The 19,041-nt window shown below is 37.2% G+C and overlaps 1 protein-coding gene across 6 annotated transcripts in view; it reads right to left on the bottom strand.

The window, feature by feature from the left end:
* The window catches only part of BBS9 (Bardet-Biedl syndrome 9), a 479,017-nt gene that overhangs the window by 452,312 nt on the left and 7,664 nt on the right, over nucleotides 1-19,041 (bottom strand). For 3 of the 6 annotated variants that reach the window (XM_073238618.1, XM_036990555.2, XM_073238617.1), the window contains 2 exons: nucleotides 6,296-6,416; nucleotides 1,797-1,947 (listed from right to left, as the gene is read on the bottom strand). In XM_073238618.1, the coding sequence (XP_073094719.1) occupies nucleotides 1,797-1,947; nucleotides 6,296-6,407 (263 nt within the window). In that variant the 5' untranslated portion in view covers nucleotides 6,408-6,416. Of the gene's footprint in view, nucleotides 1-1,796; nucleotides 1,948-5,866; nucleotides 5,912-6,295; nucleotides 6,417-19,041 lie in introns of all 6 variants that reach the window. The other 3 variants (XM_073238620.1, XM_073238621.1, XM_073238619.1) reach the window with 3 other exon arrangements.

Here is a 19,041-nt window from a genome sequence, read left to right on the forward strand (position 1 = left end):
AAGCCAAAAGGCAGGGACTTTATGTGAAATCTCCTGGTTCTTAAATGTTGACAACTCTTTTAAATTTAAAACACATCTGTAAGAAGGCCTCCAGTGTACAACCTATGATACAGATACTGTTCTAAACTGGAACTATAACTGAAATCTGAAGACCTGGTTTGGGGTCCTGACTTTATACAATGATATTTGTGTGACCATTTAATGTTTCAGAGTGTTCGTCTCTCATTTATAAAATAAGAATTAAGTTAAATACCTCTCAAACATTGTTAAGAAGAAAATACTCATCACTCACTACCAAGTAATCAATATTGCCTTCAAAATATTTTTATATGTAGCCTGAACACTCAAAACAATTTTTCCATCATACACAGGAAAAGAATATGATATCATGGAAAGACAATAAATTATGGAGTCAGACAGACCTGGGCCTGAATCCTAACTGAAGTTCTGAGCTCTAGCTAGTTTCCTTATCTCTAAATGTCAATCATTATCTTATAGATAAGATTAATGAGATAACACTAGTTAATCACTACTAGTACAATATCTACTCATTCATGTTAACTTCCTCCCTTCCAACAGGTGATCACATAGATGAGAGCCACACTTAGAACTACTATGCAGAATGATTGTGACAGCATTTAACTCTTCAATTCATCTTATGTAATTGAATTCATCTAAAAAATAGAAAGATAAAAATGCTTTTTAAAGGCAACAATCCTCTTGTCTTCTCACTTTATAAATCATCATGTCTAATATGTGCTAGGTACACAATGGGCTCCTGACCATCATTAATTTTTAGAAGGAGCAGGTATTTACCGACCACATCAATCACAAAATCTCTCCAAGCCAGCCTGACGCAGTACATAAAAGTTCCACCTTGTGCCCTGGCCTATAATATCTATGAAGAGCTTCCCTTCAGAATGAACCATGACCAGAATATGGTTAATGCCCAGGAACGGTTGTTCAAGCTTTTCTTGAGTCAGAGCCCTGAATAAATGGAGCCAATAAATTATGATGAGTAAATGGAGTAAGTCAAATCTAGAGCCCAGGGCACTCCCTGACTTAAGAAGGCAAAAGGAAGCTCAAAAAGAAGAGTAGGGGAAAACAAGACCACCTCTGCCTATATAATTTTTCTTACAAGTGATTAAGAAAAACAGGGTTATTTTTTTTAATTCATGTATGAAAATAAGATAAAATAGCATATCATTAGTAAATAAAAAACAGACATATTACACAAAATGCACGCTAATAAACAGCTTTCTAAAATTAATTAGGTTTAGAGGTAAAGCACTCTGAAACAAAACTCTGGGAAGCGGAAGACTTACTTTGTGGGTTGAGCTGGCTTTAAGAAAATAAGGACCTCTCTACCTCAAATAAGTAATTTGTTTTAAAACTTCAAAGTTATGGGCCAAATAACATAACTGTATTTTGTCAATTATTTAAACAGATTTTATATAACCTGGACAATGAGTATTTTAAGTATGTGAATGCTTTCTATTTTTTTATTTGGTTATTTTGAAAAGTTTATCTCCTTTTCTTTTTTTAATCTTCTGACATATCAGGCTTTTAAGTCTGTCATTATTTTTTAAAAGTCCTAAATTACTCTACCTGAAATGTATAGGTTTCCATATAAAAAATGTTCCGTAATTGAGGAACACCTAGGTGACAATATCTAGAAAATATATTTAATTTGTAGGTGGTCTTTTTTTTCTTTGAAGAATCCACTAAAGTGACAAAGTAAGGGACTGGCCTACTCCAAGCAAGATGAAGTATCAGAGTTAGTGGGCTGTACTTACGAAACAAACTTTCCTACTTCCACTTGCAGTATTGGATCTTGTAGATGCACTTCTAGAAGCAAATCTTCAGCTTGAGCTCCATCTCCTGTTTTTACAGGATGGGGGTTAAAGATTCTTAGGTATCCCATAAAGCTACCCACAATTATTTTATCTGTAAAGAAATTTTAAAAAAAAAGATACAGAAAGAAACAAACATTAGCAACAAAATTTCCTTGGAAATAAACTTATAATATTTAAAAGAGAAATCTAAAAATTAAAAGAATCCAGTTTTGCTTCATATACAAAGGCCAATATGCCAACAGAATATGTAATTAAAGGGAACTTATTTTGATAGCATACAGCTTTTCAAAAATAGCTTTACATTCATTACCAATATTCAAATGTACTGACATATCTATCACATTTTTTCCTAAGCCTTAATTTCGAATTAGTAGTCATAATTAAATACAAAGCAAGCCTTTTGTCAAAGGACTAATAAAAGGTTGTAAACTGATTTCATCACAGTGTCAACTCCACAGCTAGTTGTGGCTGCTGAAAACAATGTATTAAAAGGATTCTAAGGCCTCACTAGATAGAGTGATCTGATTAACATGTCTAGCCTTATGTACAAAAGGGGGAAATAGTAGGCTAGGCTTTATGGGTTAAACTGTGTCCCCCTAGAAGATATGTTGAACTCCTAATCTCCAGTACTTGTGAGTTTATTTGGAAATAGGGTTTTTGCAGATGTAATTAAGTTAAGATGAGGCCACACTCAATTAGGTGTGTAATAGGACTCAATTAGCATCCTTACAAGAAGAGAAAAAAGAGACAGGGGGAAGAGAATGCTATATGAAGACACAGAGACATACAAGGAGCTGATCATGTGACAATGGGAGCAAAGTTTAGAGTGATACGTCTACAAGCCAAAGAATGCCTGGGACTACCAGAAGCTAGGAGAGACAAAGAATGATCCTAGAGGCTTCAGAATCAAAATGTGGATGCATGATTATTAAAATAGACAGCAGGACTATTATAGTAACAAAGTCTCAGGTAACAGTCTAATTGTTGAAATCTATAGATTTCAAGCTATGATTAATTAACATGGGATTCCCAGGAATTAAATGTAGAGACAACTCATTAAGGTCTTTTTCCCCAGTGGTTCATTAACTTTTTTATTACTGAGCAGTATTCGATTGTAAGAATGTACTATAGTGTGTTTTTTACATTAGGGTCTTTTTTTTTTAAGTCTATAACCAAAAATATATAACCCAGGCCTAGGAAAAAGAGGACTAATTTAAGCCACCATCTTAGACAGTCATGCTGTCTCACCTATTCCCACATTTAAGTCAATTTACAGACTCAGAGCCCCTTAAATAAAGACAAAGATGTGTATAGGCATTGCTATAGTACCACACGTGCCTAAGATGAATTTCCTTCAGGTCCTTCCCCACAGAAAAACTAGTCATTTATCCAAGTGTACTGAGAAAAGAGAAATAACCAAACATTGTGAGAATAGTGAATACTAGTTCTGAGTTACTACTAATTCTAAAAGCCCAGAAAGATAGTTGTTGGCAATTATGGAGACCCAGTGGTAAATGAATTTTTCAACTTAGTTCACCCAGTGGGAAGCAAAGCTAACCTATGATTTCTCACTCAGTTTCTGCAAATTTAAAGGAAATTATATTTCAACAGAAAATGGCAGAATATCCATTTGGTTCTCTAACATCTACAGTGAGGGATATTATATTGAGAGGTCTATATAAAAGCCAGTGGAACTCTATCTCCCACCAGGGAGAAAAATCAAAATCAGTATCACTCCTACACCTAATCTGGGGCAGTTTCCAAAATTTGACGCCAAAAATCTGAAGTATGCATATGTAGTGACTCCTATCACATCCCTGTTTAATAAACAAATATGCCAATATTAAAGTCTAATGGGTCTTATAAAGTTAGGGCAGAGTAATATAATTTAAAAGGTAACTCCAAGTTCTTCTATTTTCCATATCCTATCTTTCCTTGGAGCCAACTAATACAACCCATCCTCTTGAGTACTGTCCTAGATCTTAGTAATACATTTTCTCTGTTCCAATACACAGACACCAAGAGACACAGTTTGCTTTTACCTGACAGGTACTTTTATATGTACCTCTACATGTACTCCCACAATCCAGTCTGCAGGAACCAGGACTACATCGTCATCTCAGAAGGGTCAAATGGGGCTGAAAGAAATACGAGTGAAACCCAGGGGTCCCTGTGGGCACTACCCTATATTGTCTGAATCAGTAGTAAATGAAACTACTATAATTCCCTTCAGAGAAGCATCAGTGTTCTAGATCCCTCAGGAATGAAGGCCAGATCACTGCTCTCATCCTTTCATCTCCATCCAAGACCAATCACCCTAACCAGACAGATTAGTCAAAGTTAAAATTTTTAAGTTAGTAGCATCATTACACAGTGTGGTGACCAACTGCAAAACAAGCAAAGATAGCCTCCAACATGACTTCTTTAACTTAACATATAATTTTTCCAACTCCTTCATTTTAATTTTTAAAATTTTTCTCTCTCTCCTTTCCCTCAACTATTATACATAGGTTTTGTGAACAGGATTGTACATTCCACTTTGTCTGGAGACAGGAGAATACTGTAACATTACCATGTCTGAGTGACAAGAAAAAGGGATATCACCTTGGACTTAAAGAGCCAGGGCTCCCTGAAAGGGCCTCTGTAACCCCAGGCGCACATGGCTACCTCCCACTGCAGTTGGGTAAGAACATGAGCATGTGCAAGTGTACAAGGGACAGTCCCACCATCTGAGGTATAAATGCTAGATAGCTAAAAGGCAAATGCAGGAGCTATTTTTCAGCCAGCCTTATGTGTTTTCTACTCTGATTCTTACTAAGCCCTCCCCCTGCCCCCTATCCACCTACCCCCAGAGAATGTGATCTTATAGGATCCTGTACATCTGGGATAGAAAAACCTTCATATATAATAATCATCCTAGGATATTATGGTTCAGGTAATCCAGGCTTTAAGAAATAATTATCAGTGGTTTTTATTTTTTCTATGCGCAACATACACATGGAATGATTTTTGTACAGCATGCTTGGGAGAACAGAGGAAGCTGCACACAGCTGGCCACTAACTGGGGGAAGCAACACCTGAGCTTACTGGTAACACACTGGTGGCACCCCAGTGAGGAGCTCTAACAGAAATGATGAAATGAACAGTGTGTTATTCAAACAGTCAATAAGTATACTTTCCAACCAAGTTGACCTTTAGACAGTTTGAGTGGGAGTGGGTTTAAAAGTGTTCTCTCTCTGGCAGGAATTTTTGTGGTATAACTCTTGTGTTGCCAAATAATAGGGGAATCATAAGTTTTAACAAACAGTTGGGCAGGAGGCAGGGTTAATAATCTTTGAGGACCCTTTCAGGATACCCTCTGAATGGAAGGTATCTCCAATTGTTGGGGGGATGGAGCCAGATTTTCCTTAGAAACAATTTAATAGGTGCTCAGTATGATTTAATGTCTCCCATTCTTCTTTGCCAATATAATCTTCTCCTTTCCCCTTGCCCTCCAGATTCTACCATTTTCATTATAGGCAAAAGAAATAGAATAAAGAAAAACATAAGGGAACAATATTTATATACAGTGAACAAAAGAATAATCATGGTAAGTTTTCTTTTTAAGAGACCAATGACTATCTGGATTACCAAAAAAAAATTAAAGGTCATAACCATAAATCATCAAAACCAAATACAAACTTCAAATACAAATGACATAGAACTAAAATGTTTTAAAGACTGCTCAAAAAAACATCTGAAGATACATAAAGGAGCAAATAACATAAAATGTTGTTTCTAGCATCATAATATGAAAATGAAAGCAATGATTTAATAATTTTCTACCAAGAAATAGAGCTAGCATAACTGCTCCATTCTGGTATGAGTGGCTTTTAGATTCAATTTATAAAGAATGTAATTTTCTTGCAAATAAATTCTAAAAAAGAAATTTTTTCAAAGTTCAAAATATTTTACCACCTTTACTCTCCAAAACCTAACTTTGCAACACATGAAAACAAATTAAATGATACCTTATATTCTTCCAGTTCCAAATAATAAGATAGGATCAACACCAACTAGAAAAACACAAACAATGAAGAAGAACTGCATTTATCAGCCTATGACCGGCATACTACTTAGAAAGGAAACTACCTTCAAAATGAGGGCATAATTATGGCAGTTCACTTAAGTTCTATAAGGTACACATTTAAAAAGTAAGGAGGTAGAAGGATAAGTGAAATGGGTGAAGGGGAAAAAAATTAGTGCCAGTGTTTGACATATTGATTTGGGTGATGGTTACATGAGTGCATACATATGTCAAAGTGCACTGAACTGTATATTAAGATTTGTGCATTTTATTGTATATGCCTCAGTTTAAAAAATAATTTTTATTAAAAAAAAGGGAATCATTTCTATTTCATCTTAGAGCTTTGCTCCAAGATGCATGGTGAGTTGCTTACCTTGTCCATTCCCAGTATTGTCAACATCAGCCAAACACAAACAGCCTTGATCAAATTCTTCTTTTTCTCCCAGAACAATAGACCACCAATCACGGGCTTTAAATAAAGACATTTTCGTTCACTATAAAAAGAAAGTATTTATTTATAATAAAAATCCACTTTGCAAAAAAACACAACTTCACACCATGAATTATGAATTAATTATCTCTTAAGGCATAGCACGTGAACTTGGACAACTTTGAGAGAAACATTTCTGCATTTCACTTCAATTTTTTGTACCTCGTGGACATATGTGAAACCACAGCTCCAAATGAGTGGAAACATTAATAAGGTATTTTACAATGCCATTGGGAAGTAAGACTGATAAATTTTACATTTATGGTGGGCCAATTCTCTTTTCTGGGACATTAGACAACTGCAAAATTTTTTTTTTTTTTTTTTGGAGGATGGAGATTGAAATTCAGCCAGCACTAGCTAGCCCATAATTCCTCAGCAAAATGCCTAATTTTCTTGGTCATTGGACAGTCTGCAGCATCTCTGTCATAAAAGTTGCTGAAGATCAAATGAGAGCAAATGCATCAAATAACTAACACCAGAACTGGTACACTGCAGGTACTCAAAAAGCATTCACTCCCTTTTCTCATCCTAATTGCAGACAGGCATGGTGGAAGAGGGAAATTCACATCAAAAAAGAACCAGGAAAATTAGGTTATAAGTCTACTTAAACCACCAACTACCTCTGTGTCCTCACATCACTCACAAAACCTCTCTGTATTTTAATTCTTTATCTAGAATAAGAATATACCAGCCATAACTACCATTTAGTTACTAATATGGTCCAGCCCACTGGACCTCTTGAATTATAACACAAATATCACACATCCTGCAATTCTATGAGAGTTCATTCACCTAACATAACTGAGGCTTCCCTTCATGCTATACTGCTTTTAGTGATAATTAGGAAATGCACTCAATCCTCCTTAATCAAAGTTATATTCTACAAGGTCACAGTAAACACTGCATTAAAGAATACTGAACTGTTGATCCTACAGGAAATACAAAGTTAGGTTTCTGCAAGCCTCTAGTCACATTTTCATCAACTTTGTGTTTTTTGTGTTTCTGTTTAAAGACTTTTTTTTAACATACTATTGATTCATTAACAAGGAACTCAAACACCAACAACACTATAACTCATATTTGAATAAAGGTTTTCTTTTTTTGTATTTTGGTATCATTAATACACAATTACATGAGCAACATAGTGGTTACTAGATTCCCCCCACTATCAAGTCCTCACCACATGCCCCATTACAGTCACTGTCCATCAGTGTAGTAAGATGCTACAGAGTCACTACTTTTCTTCTCTGTGCTATACTGCCTTCCCTGTGCCCCACACCCCACATTATGTGTGCTAATGGTAATGCCCCTTTTTCCCCTTATCCTTCCCTTCTCACCCATCCTCTCCAGTCCCTTTCCCTTTGGTAACTGTTAGTCCATTCTTGGGTTCTGTGAGTCTGCTGCTGTTTTGTTCCTTCAGTTTTTCTTTGTTCTTATACTCCACATATGAGTGAAATCATTTGGTACTTGTCTTTCTCTCCCTGGCTTATTTCACTGAGCATAATACCCTCTAGCTCCATCCATGTTGTTGCAAATGGTAGAATTTGTTTTCTTCTTATGGCTGAATAATATTCCATTGTATATATGTACCACATCTTCTTTATCCATTCATCTACTGATGGACACTTAGGTTGCATCCATTTCTTGGCTATTGTAAATAGTGCTGCCATAAACAGAGGGATGCATATGTCTTTTTCAAACTGGGCTGCTGCATTCTTAGGGTAAATTCCTAGGAGTGGAATTCCTGGCTCAAATGGTATTTCTATTTTTAGTTTTTTGAGGAACCTCCATACTGCTTTCCACAATGATTGAACTAATTTACATTCCCACCAGCAATGTAGAAGGGTTTCCCTTTCTCCATACCCTCACCAACATTTGTTGTTGTTTGTCTTTTGGATGGTGGCCATTCTAACTGGTGTGAGGTGATATCTCATTGTGGTTTTAGTTTCCATTTTTCTGACGATTAGCGATGTGGAGCACCTTTTCAGTGCCTGTTGGTCATTTGAATTTCTTCTTTGGAGAAATGTCTGTTCAGATCCTCTGCCCATTTTTTAATTGGATTATTTCCTTTTTGTTTGTTGAGGTATGTGAGCTCTTTGTATATTTTGGATGTCAACCCCTTATCAGATATGTCATTTATTAATGTATTCTCCCATACTGTAGAAAGCTTTTCTAATTTATGTATTTTCTCCATAAGGTACATCTTGCACATAGGAATATTAGACAGCATTTTAGCATTATATTTGGGGACCATTTTAAATGGGATATGTGGAAAACATGACACTAAATAGACCATGAAATAGATACTTGTTTATAGTACAAAAGCTGAAACAAGAAGGCAGCTGGGAATATTTGCATCCAGTGACTCAAATTTTCTGACATGACTATGAATGACCCCAAAATCACCATGAGTATTGATTTTGGAATGCCAAATAAATTTTAGCAAGAGAGCAAACTCACAAATATGGAACTATAAATAATGAGGATCAACTGCATCTTTTTTAAATGTAGACTAATCTGCTTCTTAAAGGAGGCCTTCTACATAGGCTAATCACAGAAACCAAGGCCACTGTTTCAAAAAGTTGGCCAAGAAATTAGCTGAAAGTGGTGTTGAAAAGTACAGATCTGGAAGCAATCAGTATGAATTTGAATTTCCATTATACCATATACTAACCAAGTAACCAAAGGCAGGTGACTAAAAGTTACTGAACTTCTCTATACTTCAGCTTCTTCACTTATAAAATAAGGTAGGAATTGTTGGGAGGATTAAATAAGAATGCAATAGAGGCAACCTATGCAATGAGAGAAAATATTTGAAAATCATATGTCTGATAAAGGGTTAATATACAGAACATACAAAGAACATAATATGCAACTCAAGAACAAAAAAATGTGAATGGGTGAAGGACCTGAATAGATATTTTGCCAAAGAGGATATACACATGACCAAAAGCATATAAAATGATGCTCAATGTCACTAATCATTAGGGAAATGCAAAGCAAAACCACAATGAGATGCCACTTTAGGATGGTTACTACCCAAAAAAAAAGAGAAGAAAAGAAAGAAAATAACATGAAGTAATTAGAACCCTTGTGCACTACTGGTAGGAATATAAGATGGTGTAGCCACTACGGAAACAGTATGATGATAAAAAATTAAAAAGAGAAATTACTATATGATACAGCAGTTCTACTCCTGGGTATACACCCAAAGAACAGAAAGCAAGTGCTCAGAAAGAGATCTATACACTCGTGTTCATAGTATCATTATTCTTAATCACCAAGAGGCAGAAGCAACCCAATTGTCTATCAACAGATAAATGGATAAATAAAATGTGATATATACATATAATGAAAAAGCCTTCAAAAGGATGGAAACTCTGACTCACGCTACAACATGGATGAACCTTGAGAACATTATTCTAAGTGAAATAAGCCAGTCACAAAAACAAACACTGTATAATTCCACTTATATGAGGGTGGTTCAGTTTATAAAGAGAAGAATAGTAATTACCAGGATTGGGGAAGTGGGAAATGGAAAGTTTTTGTTTAATGGGGATAGAGTTTCAGTTTTGTAAGACACAGAATTTTGGGGATTGGTCATACAGATACAAATGTACTTAACACTACTCAAGCATACACTTAAAAATGGATAAGATGGTAAATTTTGTTATGTATATTTTACCACAATTAAAAAATAAAAACTTTAAGTTTAAAAAAAAGTATTACACTAGTATTACCACAAAACATGGCACATAAAAAGCACTCAAAAAACATCACCCATTGCTATGGTTTTTACTCTTTTTATGATTATTTTTAAAACCTTCATTGAAAAAGAAAACCAAGAGTCCTTCTATGTGTGAATGGTTAAACAAAATATGGTACATCCATACCATCGAATAAAACCAAGCAATTTTTTTAAATGAAGTAACAACTTGGATGGATCCCAAGGGCATTATGCTGAGTGAAAAAAACACCCAATCCCAAAAGGTCACATATAAAATTATTCCATTTCTATAACATTTTCAAAATGACAAATTAAACTGATCAGTGGTTGCCAGATATGTGATTCTAAGGGGCTAGTGAAAGGAAATTTCTTTGGGATGATGGAAAAGTTCTTTATTCTGATTTTGGTGGTAGTTCCATGGGATAAATTTCAATTTCTTGGAACTGCATTCCAAAAAGAAAAGTGTAATACCTGGTAAAATTGAAATAAGGCCTCTAGTTTAGATATTGTATTGTAGTAATGTCAATTTAATGGTTTTGATCACTGCGACTTCTATGTGAATATAGAATTATTTCAAAATGACAAATTTAAAGAAACAAACAATAGGGAAAAAAAGAAAAAAATGTGAATGACAAAGATTGAATAGAATCCATCCATGGCCCTCTTTTTTACTAAAAAAGAAATTAGTAAAAATTAGAGGCAAGATGTTGATGGAAGTGAAGGAAAAATACATAGTAGGTAAATAAACATATGAGTTTTAACATATGTGGGGGGTTGGGGTCCTGAAAAACATCTGCATCATTCATTATTACTAACGGCACTGTATAATCATACAAATTGTCAGATGACTAAACTTCAAATCTGGCAGTAAGCATTCAACAAATGTAATAAACATTTTTATTCTACTTTTATTGGATTTTTTTTATTTTAGAGGGAAGTAACAATATTTAATAAATGCTATATATTCTCATCATATATTCTAGACACATTGGAAAACTATAATATGGCATACTATTGGATTACCAGGATGAAGAGACATCATTCTCTTGCAACCCAAAGCAGAACATCACCCAATTCAATACCACTCAATGACTCACTAGGAGAACTCACAGCACTCAGCATACAGTATCATCATGGCTATGATTTATTACAGTGAAAGGATACAAAACATAATTAGGAAAGGAAAAAGGTGATGGGGGTGGGGGAGAATGGAGGAAATCAGACACAAGCTTCCAAGGTAGAAGGACTGCACTCTAGGGTCAGAAGTCAGGGAAAAGAAGTCTGCCAGAAAACCAAATAGGAGAATCCAATGAGACCAGGAGAAAATCAGGAGTGAGTTGTCTGGAAGAATGTGAAAAAAAGTATATCTAGAAAAATAGAATGACCAACTATATGAAATGCATCATAAAGAACAAATACTTGGGGGCACAAGCTCCATTTGGAGACATAGCCAAGGACAGAAATCAATAGGCTAGACAGAAGGTAAGTGATCTTTTCACACATTCTGCATCAGCCAGTTCAAAAGGCATCTTGAGAGAAAATAGGAAAAGAAGATCTGCTCAACATCCAAAGGGGTCTCTTTCACCTCATGCAGGCAGATGAAGGAACTTCATGGGGTCTGCCTAGAGAACATATAAAACACACAAGTAATGATGAAAGAGAAGTTTTTTTCATCAATGCTATTGAATGACATATATAAAATCAAAATGCTTACTGACCACAAGAGACGTAGCTGCAGTTTGACTGCATCAGGTGAAAATAGCTATTATGTGAAAATGGCCTTAAAAACCTTTGTTAATGAATGGATTTTTTCAGCTTCCTAAAATAAAGCAGTAAAACCCTTCAATATGAAAAATTAAATCTCCAAAATTGTCTGTAAATGGAAATGTTCCCCAAATTTCTGGAATGGAAACAAGCACTAATTTCTCATGGACTTCTACCATAAAACTGAAGATGTATCCCTGTTGACAAAATAACACAGGCAACATTTAGTTCCCTCCTGTTTCTCCTGCTCTAACAATTCTCCTTGGTCACCTACCACTTCTCATTAGCTTCTGAAAGCCCTCCTTTCCTAGACTGTTTAGTTATCTGCCATTTGGGGTGTAGTGCCTGGACCAGTAGCAGCAGGGCCACCCAGAGCTTGTTAGAAATGTGAATCCCAACCCCTCCCAGATCACGTTCCCACGTGATTCATACGCACCTTCAAGTTTGAAAAGCACTGGTTGAACTAACACCTGGTAGCCTAACTGGACGTTTTCTTCTAGCATGCTCTACTTTCTCCATTCCTTTTTCATGGGACCTCTGCCACCAATTACCTTTCCAAAGCTTAAAAAGGAGAATTATTTTTTAAATTAAAGAGCTTTACAGCTGGAAGGTACCATCAATTAGATAATCCTCTTGTTCTATAGGAGAAGCCCAGAGAGGTTATATGACTCCCCTAAATCACACAGCAAATGGCAGAAACTTGCTTCTGCATACCCTCTCCCTGGTCTCTAGATCCTTATCTTGCTAGGCTGCCACTCTCTGCAATTTAATTTCCAAAAAAATTGAAAAACCATGGACCAATAGAGGGACTTTTTTGCTTATTTTGCTTTATTTTAATTTTTACAACAGGGTGGGGAGGGTTTTCTGATTTTAAACCTAGGTCCAATTAGTGGCTCTTCCTCACAAGACCACAGCTACCTTAATTATTTCACATCAACTGGCTTTCATTTCAGGACAGAACATGAGGTAATACATAGCAGAAACACCTAAATTCCATTGTATCAAATCCTGCACATTGACTCCCCCATGTCCCAAGTGTTATTGTGTACCACTGTGGAAAATAATTTATTGAATAAGGACTTACACCTTTAGAGAGTTAATGAACAATAGGAAAACCAACTATTTGGGTTGATGGTCAATAGCCAGTATGTGTTTCCCAAATTCTTTTCCTATTTCAGAGGCAGAAGCAGAGAAAGGCACACTGCTCACTCCCAAGAAATTAAGAAACCACAAATCTTATCTATGTTAAACTGATACACCATTAATTTCTTTTTCTAAAAATTGGAAGATTTTAAAATGACAACTTGGGTTTCAGGACAATAGATTTCTAAGAGGAGACTATTTCTACTTTGGCTTCAAAGGTGGATTTGACAGCAAGTCTGAACTGAAAGTTCCTGAATATCCCTGTTTATTCACAAAAAGCTTAATTCGTAGGCTCAAGCCAATAAAAAATATCCACAAAAAAGTTATCTTTGCACATGTGGTTGTGTTTGTAATAAGATTGTACATAATCACTTTTTTGTGTACTCTTGACTGTCTTACAGACACCAGAGAACCTTGATATCTAATGGAAATCAGACCAAATCCTTTCATATGTTAAGTATTTCTCCCATAACCATTATGGTATACAATTTACAGTTTCAGAGGATTCTACTTTTCGTATGACATGTGAGAGGCACCATGGACCTACTCCTCACCAGGGAAACTGGTGAAAATTGTTAAACAACCATGTAGGATCACGGGAAGATGGCAGCATGAATACTTCAGTGGAAATCTCCTCCCAGAAACTATACATTTATGAAAATACAATAAATACAACTATTCCTAAAAGAGACACCAGTGAATGCAGTACACCAACCAGGATACATCTACATCTGTGAGAACTCAACATCATATGAAGGGGGTAAGATACAAGCCATGACCAGGCAAGACCCAAATGCTCCACAACCCCAAAACCCGACAGGAAGAAAGGAGTTGAAATGGGGAGGGAGTGAAAGCCCAGGACTGCGAAACAATCAGCTCTAGAAATCCGCACCTGGAGCGCAGACACAAGATGAACCAGGTGCTGGATATTAGAGAAACGGAAAAGCAAAACCTGTGGGCAGGTCCCCAAAACCAGCGCCCCTGAGACAAAAGAAAAGCGAGTGCTTTTTGCAAGTCTAAAAGAGACAGGGACCCCACAGCTGGACGAAGACGTCCTAGCACACTTACCCAGCAGCTGGGAATCCTAGGGAATCGATGCCCTAAACCCCTGGGCAGGAGCACAGCTCTGAAGCCCCTCACAGAACTAAGCAGCCTGCAAATCATTCCCCCAACTGGTGCGGACCCCGACACACCAGCCCAGTAGTGGGAGAGTGGCAGCATGAGCCGGGGGCAGTGGCACCGGAGGGGCCTGGGAGCAGCCTGTGTGCACCAGTGACACCAGAGGGGACCGCAAGCAGCTCGTGCGAGCCCACCGCAGCAGCAACCGAACACCCAGGGAGAGGCCTGAGTGCACCAGCGCCAGTGACGACAGAGGAGCCCAGGAGAGGTCCGTGCAGGAGAGCCCCGTGCACACCTGCAGCAGAGCCAGAGGGAGCAGCCACACTCCCAGTAGCCAACCAGAATCCCAGCCCAACGCACAGCTGCCTGGGCCAAACCCAAAGGCTGCTGCTGGCACACAGCTGCCCGGCAGGGGCATCGATATTATGGAGGAGACGCACCTGGCGTGCCTGCCACTCCCCGCGGGGCTCTGCGCTGCTCTGACAGAGACCCTGCCCACAGCAGCTTAGGGGATTAACCCGGTGGCTGCTCCAAGAGTGCAGGTAACCGACACAGGCAGCAGAGAAGGGCAAGGCATCCAGCAAGCAGGGAAGGACTTTCTTCTCCCAACTGACACACCCGCAATGTGCCAACAGCCACCGCTATCAACATGAAAAGGCAAAAAAATTTAGTCCAGTCCAAAATAGTTCAGACAACCCCTGAGAGAGGATCTGCAGAGACAGACCTAACCAGTCTCCCTGAAAAAGAATTCAAAATAAAAATCATAAACATGCTGACAGAGCTGCAGAGAAATATACAAGAGCTAAGGGGTGATGTCCATAGGGAGGATACAGAAATGAAACAATCTCTGGAAGGATTTATAAGCAGAATGGATAAGATGCAAGAGGCCATTGACGGAACAGAAACCAGAGAACAGGAACGCAAAGGAGCTGACGCAGAGAGACATAAAAGGATCTCCAGGAATGAAACAAAATTAAGAGAACTGTGTGACCAATACAAAAGGAACAATACTATAGGGGTAACAGAAGAAGAAGAGAGAGAAAATGGGATAGAAAATATCCTTGAAGAAATAATTGCTGAGAATTTCCCTAAACTGGGGGAGGAAATAGTTGCTCAGACCACAGAAGCACACAGAACTCCCAACAGAAGGGACCCAATGAGGACAACACCAAGACACATAATAATTAAAATGGCAAAGATCAAGGACAAGGACAGAGTATAAAAGGCAGCCAAAGAGAGAGAAAAGGTCACCTACAAAGGAAAACCCATCAGGCTATCATCAGACATCTCAACAGAAATCTTACAGGCGAGAAGAGAATGGCATGATATATTTAATGCAATGAAACAGAAGGACCTTGAACCAAGGATACTGTATCCAGCATGATTATCATTTAAATATGAAGGAGGGTTTAAAAAATTCCCAGAAAAGCAAAAGTTGAGGGAATTTGCCTCCCAAAAACCACCTCAACAGGGTATTTTGTAGGGGCTGCTCTAGATGGGAGCACTCCTAAAAAGAGCACAGAACAAAACACCCAACATATGAAGAATGGAGGAGGAGGAATAAGAAAGGAGAGAAAGAGAATCATCAGATAGTGTTTATAGTAGCTCAATAAGCAAGTTAAGGTAGACAGTAAGGTAGTAAAGAAGATAACCTTGAACCTTTGGTAACCAGGAATCTAAAGCATGCAATGGCAATAAGTACATATCTTTCAATAATCACCCTAAATGTAAATGGATTGAATGCACCAATCAAAAGACACAGGGTAATAGAATGGATAAAAAAGCAAGACCCATCTATATGCTGCTTACAAGAAACTCACCTTCAACCCAAAGACAAGCACAGATTAAAAGTCAAGGGATGGAAAAAGGTATTTCATGCAAACAACTGGAAGAAGAAAGCAGGGGTTGCAGTACTAATATCAGACAAAATAGACTTCAAAACAAAGAAAGTAACAAGAGATAAAGAAGGACACTACATAATGATAAAGGGCTCAGTCCAACAGGAGGATATAACCATTCTAAATATATATGCACCCAACACAGGAGCACCAGCATATGTGAAACAAATACTAACAGAACTAAAGGGGGAAATAGACTGCAATGCATTCATTTTAGGAGACTTCAACACACCACTCACCCCAAAAGATAGATCCACCTGGCAGAAAATAAGTAAGGACACACAGGCACTGAACAACACACTAGAAAAGATGGGCCTAATAGACATCTATAGAACTCTACATCCAAAAGCAACAGGATACACATTCTTCTCAAGTGCCCATGGAACATTCTCCAGAATAGACCACATACGAGGCCACAAAAAGAGCCTCAGTAAATTCCAAAAGATTGAAATCCTACCAACCAACTTTTCAGACCACAAAGGTATAAAACTAGAAATAAATTGTACCAAGAAAGCAAAAAGGCTCACAAACACATGGAGGCTTAACAACATGCTCCTAAATAATCAATGGATCAACGACCAAATTAAAATAGAGATCCAGCAATATACGGAAAGAAATGACAACAACACAAAGCACCAACTTCTGTGGGAAACAGCAAAAGCAGTCTTAAGAGGAAAGTATATAGCAATCCAGGCATATTTAAAGAAGGAAGAACAATCCCAAATGAATAGTCTAATGTCACAATTATCAAAATTGGAAAAAGAAGAATAAATATAAATGAGGCCTAAGGTCAGCAGAACAAGGGACATAATAAAGATGACAGAAGAAATAAATAAAATTGAGAAGAATAAAACAAAAGAAAAAATCAATGAAATCAAGACATGGTTCTTCGAGAAAATAAACAAAATAGATAAGCCTCTAGCCAGACTAAATAAGAGAAAAAGAGAATCAACACAAATCAACAGAATCAGAAATGAGAATGGAAAAATCACGACAGACTCCACAGAAATACAAACAGTCATTAAAGAGTACTATGAAAACCTATATGCCAACAAGCTGGAAAACCTAGGAGAAATGGACAACTTATTAGAAAAATACAACCTCCCAAGACTGACCAAGGAAGAAACACAAAAGTTAAACAAACCAACTACGAGCAAAGAAATTGAAACGGTAATCAAAAAACTACAAAAGAACAAAGCACCCGGGCCAGACAGATTTACCTCAGAATTTTATCAGACACACAGAGAAGACATAATACCCATTCTCCTTAAAGTTTTCCAAAAAATAGAAGAGGAGGGAATACTCCTAAACTCATTCTATGAAGCCAACATCACCCTAATACCAAAACTTGGCAAAGACCCCACCAAAAAAGAAAATTACAGACCAATATCCCTGATGAATGTAGATGCAAAAATACTCAGTAAAATATTAGCAAACTGAATTCAAAAGTATATCAAAAGGATCATACACCATGACCAAGTGGGATTCATCCCAGGGATGCAAGGATGGTACAACATTCAAAAATCCATCAACATCATCCACCACATCAACAAAAAGAAGGACAAAAACCACATGATCATCTCCATAGATGCTGAAAAAGCATTTGACAAAATTCAACATCCATTCATGATAAAAACTCTCAGCAAAATGGGAATAGAGGGCAAGTTCCTCAACATAATAAAGGCCATATATCATAAACCCACAGCCAACATCATACTTAACAGCGAGAAGCTGAAAGCTTTTCCTCTGAGATCGGGAACTAGACAGGGATGCCCACTCTCCCCACTGCTATTTAACATAGTACTGGAGGTCCTAGCCATGGCAATCAGACAAAACAAAGAAATACAAGGAATCCAGATGGGTAAAGAAGAAGTTAAACTGTCACTATTTGCAGATGACATGATATTGTACATAAAAAACCCTAAAGACTCCACCCCAAAACTACTAGAACTGATATCAGAAGACAGCAAAGTTGCAGGATACAAAATTAACACACAGTAATCTGTAGCTTTCCTATACATTAACAATGAACTAATAGAAAGAGAAATCAGGAAAACAATTCCATTCACAATTGCATAAAAAAGAATAAAATACTTAGGAAAAAATCTAACCAAAGAAGTGAATGACCTATACTCTGAAAACTACAAATCACTCTTAAGAGAAATTAAAGGGGACACTAACAAATGGAAACTCATCCATGCTCGTGGCTAGGAAGAATCAATATCGTCAAAATGGCCATCCTGCCCAAAGCAATATACAGATTTGATGCAATCCCTATCAAACTACCAGCAACATTCTTCAATGAACTGGAACAAATAATTCAAAAATTCATATGGAAACACCAAAGACCCCGAATAGCCAAAGCAGTCCTGAGAAAGAATAAAGTAGGGGGGATCTCACTCCCGAACTTCAAGCTCTACTATAAAGCCATAGTAATCAAGACAATTTGGTACTGGCACAAGAACAGAGCCACAGACCAGTAGAACAGACTAGAGACTCCAGACATTAACCCAAACATATATGGTCAATTAATATACGATAAAGGAGCCATGGACATACAATGGCGAAATGACAGTCTCTTCAACAGATGGTGCTGGCAAAACTGGACAGCTACATGTAGGAGAATGAAACTGTATCACTGTCTAACCCCATATACAAAAATAATTCAAAATGGATCAAAGACCTGAATGGAGGTCATGAAACCATTGAACTCGTGGAAAAAAATATAGGCAAAAACCTCTTAGACATAAACATGAGTGACCTCTTCTTGAACATATCTCCCCAGGCAAGAAAACAACAGCAAAAATGAACAAGTGGGACTACATTAAGCTGAAAAGCTTCTGTACAGCAAAAGACACCATCAATAGAACAAAAAGGAACCCTACAGTATGGGAAAATATATTTGTAAATGACAGATCCGATAAACGCTTGAAGTCCAAAATATATAAAGAGCTCACATGCCTCAGCAAACAAAAATC

Source organism: Manis javanica, chromosome 6 (genome assembly GCF_040802235.1).
Source record: "Manis javanica isolate MJ-LG chromosome 6, MJ_LKY, whole genome shotgun sequence".
Taxonomy (NCBI): domain Eukaryota; kingdom Metazoa; phylum Chordata; class Mammalia; order Pholidota; family Manidae; genus Manis; species Manis javanica.